The sequence below is a fragment of the Gobio gobio genome (genome assembly GCF_949357685.1).
Source record: "Gobio gobio genome assembly, chromosome: 12".
Classification (NCBI taxonomy): Eukaryota; Metazoa; Chordata; class Actinopteri; order Cypriniformes; family Gobionidae; genus Gobio; species Gobio gobio.
In genome coordinates, this window is record NC_137105.1 from 48,392,803 (window position 1) to 48,404,114 (window position 11,312).

Below are 11,312 nucleotides of genomic sequence, written 5' to 3' on the forward strand. Positions count from 1 at the left end.
TTTTAGCAGGCTCCTCCCCCTAGGGGGCGGTGTTAGGTTTCATATTACAAACTTTATTTTATAATCGAAACCTTTTCTAATCTTGACGAAACACATATCGTCAGAAAGGTCTGAGTCTCAAGGTTCCATATCTTGTGAAATATCTGGACAGATTTGTATTAATATGTTACAGGAGAATGCATGGAATGTGTGTGACACCCCCGGTGGCTATTTTTGGTACAGCGCCTAAACAAAATCTCACAGGAACCTTTAGTGATATCAACTTCAAATTTGGAACACAACTTGGTAAGACATATGGCTTTGATTTTATAGTGAAAATTATTTTGTAATATATATTTTATATAAAATAAAAGTTTAAGGTGCGTCCTAATTTGCGTACGTATGCACTATTTATAACGTTTTTAAGTATGAATAGTGTAAGTAGTGCGTTCACTAAAAATTCCAAAAAGAAAAAAGCGCACTTTAAATTCATGGATGATGCACTAAATTAACGGAAAAAACGAAGTGTGGAATGTTGGACACTTCATGCACTCGACTGTCGCAGCTTTAAAGGTGCACTATGTAACTTTTCCGTCCGCTAGAGGTCGCCTGTTCAAAACAAAGGCGTAGTTTGATGACGCCACGTTTGAGCGCAGAATCTCGGGACATTTGGTCTTCACCTCACAGCCGGTGGAAAAGAATCGGGATAGGACTCGGGCAGAAATCATTCATTAAGATCTGTTAATAAGATGAACGCAACACACGCCTCGCGAGCAGCGGGACTTTTATTATGCCACAGTCGCCACTTCCGCTTTTCCGGTCATGAGTATGAGGTAACGCAGCTCTGATTATCATATTAGACACATCTGAGTGTGTTGAGAATGATGTTATAACGTTACTCTGTGCGTTCTCTCAGCGGCTGCTATGACACTTGTTCACACTGCAGTGAGAGTAAAGCGTTTCTGCAAAATAAAACCGAGGATAACGCAGATATGATGTCATTGACAGATGACTCCCTCACACGTCCCGGTTCCTTGGTTAAAATAGCAATTTCTCACGATTTACAAATAGTTGGAAACATTTGGGATATTTTAAGTACTCAACTGAACAAAATATATAACACTGGCCTAGTGGTTTTTGGATATTTTACTGAAAAAATGTTACATAGTGCACCTTTAATTACGTAGTGGAGGGGGAAGCACTACCAGATTCCGATGTTGAATGACAAAATAACCATGTAAAAGTTCATACACTACACGGTTGAGCACAGTGTATAAGTACATAGTGTATAGTGCATCATTTGGGACACAACTTTAGTTTATAATACAGTAAATGTAAGCGTCTTCTTTCAAACAAGACCAAACATCAGGTCTATATTACAAAGCATTCTTGAATTACAACCATTTATGTTTGCATGGTGCATTTTAACGTCTATTCTCAAAAAGGGGGGTGAAAGCATCAGTAAGAAGCAGGAATATGGTTTTTAATCTTGTGTGTACCCTTTAAAACATTTAATTATCTAAACCAATAGTAACAAAAATCCTGTCTGCGATTAACAAATTGCTAATCTATTTAAACCTAGCCTCTCAGAAACAGATAATCTCATATAATTGGCAACATTGTGCATATTAAAGGCCAACTCACACTCCACCGACGGACACAGACTAACGCCAACAATCACTTCTCCGTCATTCTGGTTCAGCGTGTGCTGCCATCTGTCGGTATCATGTGAATTGGCCTTCAGATAGGATAGGAGAAAGCCTTTTACAATGGGAAACAACACACACTTCCCTTTTAACCTTCTGGGGTTCTTCGGGTCAAAAATGACCCGAAGCGTTTTATAAAAAAATTCCGTAGCTTCATCAGAATGGTCCGAAACTTGGTGACTTTATTGGTTCTTGGTATATGAACACCCATAAAAAAGGATTGAAAAGTCGGCCCATTCTGGGACAGGATTTGAAAAGTCTAAGTGGTCGTAAAAAAAATAGTCACACTCAGGACCTTCGGGTCAAAAATTACCCCCATAGGAAATGAATGGGAAATTGGCAAAAATATGAAAATACAGAGTTTTTTTTGTGCATACAATCTACAAATCAGCCAGGATGCAGAAAAAAATGACTCAACAGTGAAGGGGTGAATCTTTAAAACATCAAGAGCGCAAAACAGACAAAAAAAACACACACACACACACACAAAAACACAATTCGCTTTTGGAATGGCACGCGTTCATTAGTGGGCGCGTGTGTTTTTGTGTGTATGTGTGTGAGTTTTTTCTGTCTGTTTTGCACTCTTGATGTTTTACAGATTTAGAAATTTCCCCATTCATTTCCTATTTGACCCGAAGGTCCTGAGTGTGACAATTTTTTTTAAGACCACTTAAGACTTTTCAAATCCTGTCCCCAATTTTTTGGGGTGTTAGTAAGTACCAATAGAGTCACCAAGTTTCGGACCATTCCGATGAATCTATGATTTTTTATTTTTTATTTTATAAAATGCAAGATCCACTATAGTGGTAAAAATGTGCTATTGCCTGATAAAAATGCTCAATGTGTCCACCGGATGGCACCGATCTCATCTAAAAAATTGCTTTCATGAGGCCTAGGCTTGACTCTAAAATGAAATACAGCTTTAATAAAAATAAATTATATATATATATATATATATATATATATTTATTTTTTTATTATATTCAATGGGAAAAAATGGGTCCTAATTATTGCATAAATATTAATTATAAATCATAAAATTATCTCAAAACACCAAAAAAGAAAAAATATTATTGAACAAAAATATATTTCATTGATTTTACTCCTGAGTGTGACCCATAAATGAAGAACCCCAGAGGGTTAATAGAGTGAGCAAACCTAGGATGAACAAGCATAAGGAACCAAGGCTCCTACTTAGGTTTAATATTTGTAAATGAGTCTCAAACTCGTGTATCTTTATGAGTCGGAAGCATACTGTGAACCTTTAGTGCCACTCTTGAAGCCGCGAAAGCAAAGAACTCTGCAATATATTCTCCTGGATTAAACGTGACACAGTGTCATTCTCCAGTGCTAAGCGTGTGTAAAACTTCACATGGCACGACTCCCTCCATCATGCATGACCATGCTCTTTACAAAGAAGACAAGTCTCTAGAACAGAGGAGCGGTTTGTCTGGGATCGTCCGGCAGCACGCTGATGGAATCCTCTGCTTTTCCACACAACATACACAACATTGTGTATTCCTGGGAAAAAATAAATAAGTAAATATAGCTGTACGCAGCAATTATCAGGGCCAATCACAACAGACTCAAACAAGGAAGCTAGCAGCAGACCAACTGCAAAAATTGGAGTTGAAAGGTTGAAAACCCATAATTACATTGAGTTGCTTATAATATAATTTCATTACAATTTTTGCCCTGAAACATTTTGGAGTACCTTCAGGTGCCGAAGACACATACTGAGTTTCGTAACGATATGCCAATGTGTAATATACAAACATTGCAGTTACAGCAGTGGATCTTTTTTGTCATTTTGTAATTAGAATGACGGCCATGTTGTTTTTTAAAGGAACACGCCACTATTTTTGAAAATAGGCTCATTTCCCGTCTCCCCTAGAGTTAAACAGTCGAGTTTCACCGTTTTCCAATCCATTCAGCCGATCTCCGGGTCTGGCGGTAGCACTTTTAGCATAGCTTAGCATAGATCATTGAATCTGATTAGACCATTAGCATCTCACTAAAAAAAATTACCAAAGATTTTCGATATTTTTCCTATTTAAAACTTGACTTGAAAATCACAACTTTTCATTTTCCGTCGTTCTTAGTACACGATGTAACTACAGAAGAGTCACGTTTTAAAGAGGAAAAATATTGAAACTCTTTGGTGATTTTTGAACGCGATGCTAACGGTCTAATCAGATTCAATGATCTATGCTAAGCTATGCTAAAAGTGCTACCGCCAGACCCAGAGATCGGCTGAATGGATTGGAAAACGGTAAAACTCAACTGTTTAACTCTGGGGGAGACGGAAAATGAGCCTATTTTCCAAAAAAGTGGCGTGTTCCTTTAATAGACTATGATCCTGTGTAACTAAGACAGACATTTTTGAAGTGAATCAGACCAACAGTACTGTACCCCACTTAATAAGAATCACAAGCTAAAGTCTTGTCAAATACACTTTATTTATAGGGTTTATAGACAGATGGGTGGAGAGTGACTCTTGAAGGACCAGCATCCTCTCGTACCACTGTTTGAAGAATTCATCTGGCAGAGATGGACTAAAAATGAACTCCCAAAGCGTCCTTTCTGGAAGATGAATTCTTCAAACCGTTATTGGTCTGTTTCTGATAGGATCTCTAATAATTCTTATTTCTAAAACTCACCTGATAGTCATCCACCACAGTGAAGGTGTACTCATGTCTGGCTATAACATGATCACAGTTCTTGCACATATCTGAGGGAAACACACACACACGGATGAGGGCAGTCGTTCTGCAGAATATTTACAGGCTTCATGTGAGAGTCCCGTGACTCACGCAGGTACGTGACGATCTCCTCCTCGTCTTCGTCCACCGTCGACCTGTCGCTGATCAGCACGAAGTCCCGCTGGTGACAGCTGGCGCAGCTGAGAAAGTTCATCAGATATGAGCCATTCTCCAGACAGGTGTTACCCTAAAAACAACGGAAATACAGTTACTAGCCAAAAATATACAGTCAATAAATGTAGACAAATTTTTTTTGTTTTATTATTTATATTACAATTAGTGTAGTCAATAAATGTAGAATTTTTGTTTTGTTTTATTATTTATATTACAATTAGTGTAGTAATTAAGGTTAAAATAGGTAATTCCTGGAAAAATAATAATTTTCATTTGTAATGCCATTACCCACCAGGTGCCTGTATGGCTCTTTAATAAATATGCATGCATCTAGTCTAGTTGCTCAAAGTATTGCAGATCATAACTTCTTACTTATTTTTAGGTTTTGCATTTAAATACATATTTAGACATGATCAAACACTAGATTTCTTTATGATGCTTACTTGATGCTTACTTGAACCAGTGTTATTACTAGTTACTTCAATAGTATAATTACGTTACTGTACAAATTACTCACTCCAAAAAGTATTTAATTACCCAGTTAACACATAACGTTCCCCTAACGTTCCCATATGGTTCCCGTTTGGTTATTTTTATGGGGAACCAAATAAGAACTTTCCGGGAATGTTCTCTATTGGTTGTGTTTTTGTAACCAAAAGAGAATGTTCCCTGCAGGTTATTTTAGGTTTTATTTTATAACCTAAAGAGAACCTTCCCATAACGTTACCTGCAGGTTATTTTAGGTTTTATTTTATAACCTAAAGAGAACCTTCCCATAACGTTACCTGCAGGTTATTTTAGGTTTTATTTTATAACCTAAAGAGAACCTTCCCATAACGTTCCCTGCAGGTTATTTTTAGATTTTATTTTTTATAATATATACGCGGTTTATTTGTATATTTCGTTACTGCGCGCCACTGATCTGCGCACGCTTCTCTTTCTTCTGTCTTCCACAGAAAGACGCGCACTTGCGTAATTTAAAAATGAACGGTCATTTCGTTTTTACTGACTGACTAACATTAGTTTATCGATCTTTATTGAATAATACGTTATAATCAATAAATATACCAGTGTAAATAGTGTGATTTCAGAGATATTTGACACGTAATTGAAGACAACTTGATGTTAACCGAGAAGTTTTTGTTTACTTACCAAAATGTGATTTCCACCCCCATTTCATTCTTGTCAGCTATTGGCTGGAGCACTGTTTGTTATGTTTTGTGGTCCAGACTGCCCAAGTTTGTTTTTGTTGCAGTTTGTGGAGCTTACGCGTTCTTTTGCAGTGTGTTCAGGGGACAGGCAGCTAGCGGATAGCGAGGAGATGTTCGCTGTATCCTCAGTGTTTCCCACACATAGACTAATTTGTGGCGGTGCGCCACAGAATAAACACCGCCCTACATATCGCACGTCGTTATTCATTTTAACGCTATTTAAAACATGCAGCGTATTCGTTCATTTCCTTTCCCTGCTCTACCTCCATCTCTCTGTCACTCATGCGTCTCTTTCTCTTAAACCTGCTTTTGATATGAAACCTGAAAGTCTAAACTTTTCAAATTTAATACGAAATTCAAACAATAAATACCGTTTTGATTATTACGTCAACCACATTACAGTATCATTTTATTATGGAGAGTGATGATAGACGCAACTTTGTTACATTAATGTTAACGTTTTTCTTATATTTAGCCCTCAGGTATTCCTTATTGGTCACACTCATACTCATTGGTGATCAAATGTGACCATACACCTTTTTACACTATTTTTCAATTAAATAAATGTTCTATATTTTAGTTTAATAATATTTATTGAATATTTTGAGGATATCTTTTGGTACTAAATAGGCCTACTATTTGTGCAATAATTATGGTCCATTAATGACCACTTAATTTTTTGTTTTATTATTTATATTACAATTAGTGTAGTAATTAAGGTTAAAATAGGTAATTCCAATGCAAAGAGGCAAATTAGAGTCATTTTGTGGCTGGAAAAATAATAATTTTCATTTGTAATGCCATTACCCACCAGGTGCCTGTATGGCTCTTTAATAAATATGCATGCATCTAGTCTAGTTGCTCAAAGTATTGCAGATCATAACTTCTTACTTATTTTTAGGTTTTGCATTTAAATACATATTTAGACATGATCAAACACTAGATTTCTTTAAATGTGAAATTTAAAAAAGTTAATAACTTACATCCTAATATTTTGTATGATACTTATATAAGCACACACAAGTCAATATTAATGAATGCGAGCAAATATTATTTAACCCAAGTAAAGTTTAAAATAGTGCTAAAAAGGCAAACTTTCCTTATATGTACAGTCGGACTCGGTTTCTTTATATGAATTGATACTGAATCAAGATCGAAATTGATATTTGTGCCAATCACCATGATTTTTCTTCTATGCCAAAAATCATTAGGATATTAAGTAAATTAAGATATTTTGTAAATTTCCTACCGTAAATATATTTAAAAATGTATTATTATTAGTAATATGCGTTGCTAAGGACTTTATTTGGACAACTTTAAAGGAGATTTTCTCAATATTTCGATTTTTTTTGCACCCTCAGATTCCAGATTTTCAAATAGTTGTATCTCGGTCACATATTGTTCTTATTTATTCAGCTTTCAGGTGATGAATAAATCTCTCAATTTCCAAAAATTGACTGGTTTTGTGGTCCAAGGTCACATATAAAACTCCATAAATTATGCGTATTAACTGACCAAAGTATTACAAATGTGAGAAGGATACATAAAAACATGCATTTTAAAGTTTAAAATTTAATGTTAACTCCACTAATGTACTATATATACACTTGTTCTTCAGTCTCTACACAGTATTTAGTAGCAATTTAAGAAGTAACTGTAATTAAATTAAGAGTAATTTTCTTTTACATTTAAGTTACATTTTCAAGGGAAAAGTGATTAAATTACTTAGTAGTTACACCCAACACTGCACTTGAACTACCCAGAGCACAAAACATAAACAACTAAAACAAGATTAAATTTGAGCTATTAAATGTTTGGTCTCAAGAATTGATGCAAATAGATAGTTTGGCAACAAGCACTAACGTTAAATCTTTCAGGAAACAGTCATGCCCATCTTTGGCTGGAAACAACAACCAGCGCTGCGTTTGCCTCTTAACACTTACATACAGCGCATACAGCAGAGGATTCACAATGATCATGAACTCACCCTGTCTGGATATTGTTTCTGCACACAATCAGTACACATTACGGATCAGACCGTTCAGAAAACTATAGCACAGATCAACGCACTGAGTCGCTTCCGTGTTCGTCTTCTTCTGTGAGTTTGTCTGTACGGTTGGTGAGTATAGCGCCTCCATTTCGAATCACTGATTCATGAAGCTTCGAAGCCATTACGAATCTTTTGATTCGAGTCAGTGGTTCCGAGCGTGTATCAAACTGCCAAAAATGTCACGTGATTTCCGTAAATTTTCGTATTTCAGTCAATTAAAAACATTTAATTACAGTTACTTAAAAAAAGGGTTAACGTTTACAAATGACCTGTGAACCCATGAATCATGCTTGAGCAGGTCTCTATGACTGTAAAAAAAAAGTTTTTTGTTTTTGTTTGTTTTTTGTAAAAAGTTAAGTGTTTTTAAACCTGATCTCTGATCAGTTTAGACATTTTAATTAGACATTAGTATAGTTACAAAATAATTATAGTATACTTGGCCTGTTTAGCTGAGCCATCCATGGAACAATCAAAACAAGCCCTGAAAAATGGATAAAAGAACACATATTATACAGACACTTGATATTTAATCTTTTTGGTCGATTCAAATCAATAAAATATTTGCAATGTGTTTATAAAAGGTGTTTTTATGCATGTTCGGTCTGAGTTTTTGTTGCATTTCTACTGTGCTGACCAGCAGAAGTCACTATACATGGATTTCTCGGCGACGTCATCACTGCTTGCGCACGCACCCGAGAGGCAGAAAGAAGAAACCTCTCGTGTTGTAGGTTAGTAGCGGCGTGTCTGTAAGTCAAAATGCCAAGGAGTTGCTGCGTGGTTAATTGTACCAACAGAGCCAGTGCTGGGTGCCTGATGTTTAACATACCTAGGGGGAAGCATGCGTTTGCCAAAAAATTATTACCTAACATGATCATTCATACATGTATCACAGCAACACTGCAAAATTAAAGACAGACAAACAGATCCAACTAAAATCACGTTTTATTGAGTCAGCAGTTATATACAAACAATAAGGAAAGCTTCAATGTTGTTGCAGTAGCGGGCCAGCGATCTGTCTTTCTGCCTCCAGGGGCCCGTTTCAGAAAGGAGGTTAAGTGAAAACTCTGAGTAGGTTAACCCTGAAATAAGGGAAACTCTGGGTTTTCTGTTTCAGAATGGGAGGTATGTCAAACCCGAGAAAGCAGGGTAAGCCAAGCCCGTTTCTGAAAGAGAGGTAACTTATACTCGGAGTCAGTTACCAGGGTAACTTACTCTGTGAACCTAACCTGGTCAGGAGCAGGTTTTCTTTGGTAAACCCAGAGTTTCTTTCGTTCTCCTCCCCCTTTTCAAAGCACCAGCAGTGTTTAAATACTTTATTCATTCATTCAAACGCCACAAATGCTTTTCTTACTGAGTATTTTGGTCGTATTTCAAGTATAAATATAAAAAAAATTATAAATTTAATCTAAATCTAAAGTAAGCAAAGTTTACTTAAAACAAATTACATTTTCTGCCACTTGACAAAAATACAAAGTAAGAAAAGCATTCTTTGCAGGAACATTCATTGCTCATATTTCCATCTTGAGGACACTGTCAAAGTGACAAAAATGGCATGTCCTTTTATACAGGATCCTGACATTCACTTGATAATCCTCTAGAAGTAACCCTAATAATTCGAATTTCCTTTAGGATTTCCAGTGGTTGGACGCATTGATGACACTCATTTACCCATCATCACACTTTCTGAAAACGGATTATTGTATGGAATGGAAGGATGCTGCCAGATGGTAGTACAAGATATATGGCATAACCACCACCACAGCTGTTAAATACATTTATTTACATTTTTATAGTCATCTTTATTTCCTACAAATACTTTATTCTTTTTCCTGTTGGGTGTTAATATTCTTCCTCCATCTCGTCTTCATCTGTCAGTGGTGCTGGTGTTTGGCTGGCCTGAGTAGAAGTCAATAATGTCATTACCCTGATTAATAAATGTAACCGGTGGGATCAGAGAACATTTCATTATGTGAAAGAGCACAGACCCTTTTCACATTTCTGGGTTTCCGAAGCTGAAGTCGTCATAGTTGGGTTAACTCTTTTAGCGGTGAATGAGAGAATACATTAAATATATATTTCTGTGTCTCCATTTGCTCAAATAGCAAAAGAAAAACTCCACAATAGTGATTTCACAACTTTCAAAAAGATGGAAAAATTAAAGTGAGATTGATAACTCCAGTGAAAAGAGAGAAAGATGTTAATTTTAACTATCACTCCCATAGACGCTGTATTAGAAACACTCTCACAGCAGCGATAACTTGATTTTTGTAATTTGATGCAAAAGTAATATAATACAAAGTATTAGTGTTATAAATGTACATACATAAAAAAATAATAATACAAAAAACGTTGCAGGATTTACGATATTGATGACCATTAAAACACGTCATCACAGTCTGTGAAAAGGGTCTATGTGGGAAAAGCTGCTGCACATTGGACACTGAATGATATTTATTTAATATGTCAAATGTTTGTAAAGTCATTAAACCTACACCCATGAACATTTTATGCTTAAAGCTTTTCCTGATTGAATTATGTTTTTTTAATTTATTTTTTTAGCTGCTGCCACATTCTTTGTTTGCCTTTTGGATACCATGAAAATTAAACTTAATTAAAATAATTAAGAATTAAACTTGTGTATTGACCCAGAAGTATGCAAAAGTCTTTTTGTTGGGTGCTGTTGCCATGGTGAATCGCAATTTCGGAGTTCCATTGATCGTGGCTTTTCATAGTTGGAATGCATGAGCTTAACTCAGAGTCAGTCTACTCAGAGTTGATTGAACTACCTCAATTCAGCTGCTCTGAAACCCAAAACTCAGAGTTTCCCATCTCAGAGTAAGTCAACTCAGAGTTCAGGTTTAAACTCAGAGTTGGTTGAACCTCCATTCTGAAACAGGCCCCAGGGGCCTGTTTCAGAAAGGAGGTTCAACCAACTCTGAGTTTAAACCTGAACTCTGAGTTGAATTACTCTGAGATGGGAAACTCTGAGTTTTGGGTTTCAGAACTGCTGAATTGAGGTAGTTCAATACACTCTGAGTAAACTGACTCTGAGTTAAGCTCATGCACTCCAACTATGAAAAGCCACGATCAATGGAGCTCCGAAATTACGATTCACCATGGCAACAGCACTAAACAAAAAGACGTTTGCATACTTCCGGGTCAATACACAAGTTTAATTCTTCATTATTTTAATTAAGTTTAATTTTCATGGTATCCAAAAGGCAAACAAAGAATGTGGCAGCAGCTAAAAAAACTATGAAAAAAACATAATTCAATCAGGAAAAGCTTTAAGCATAAAATGTTCATGGGTGTAGGTTTAATGACTTTACAAACATTTGACATATTAAATAAATATCATTCAGTGTCCAATGTGCAGCAGCTTTTCCCACATAGACCCTTTTCACAGTGATGACGTGTTTTAATAGTCATCAATATCGTAAATCCTGCAACGTTTTTTTGTATTTTTTTTATGTATGTACATTTATAACAC

The 11,312-nt window shown here is 36.0% G+C and overlaps 1 protein-coding gene across 1 annotated transcript; it reads right to left on the reverse strand.

The window, feature by feature from the left end:
- Window positions 1-2,664: 2,664 nt before the first annotated feature.
- Window positions 2,665-7,936, reverse strand: churc1 (churchill domain containing 1). Its single transcript, XM_079830737.1, has 4 exons — window positions 7,760-7,936; window positions 4,499-4,634; window positions 4,346-4,416; window positions 2,665-3,206 (listed from the first exon to the last, which is right to left on the reverse strand). The coding sequence occupies exons 1-4, from the start codon at window positions 7,796-7,798 to the stop codon at window positions 3,114-3,116; spliced, it is 339 nt and encodes a 112-aa protein (XP_079686863.1). The 5' UTR covers window positions 7,799-7,936; the 3' UTR covers window positions 2,665-3,113.
- Between the last annotated feature and the right edge of the window lie 3,376 nt (window positions 7,937-11,312).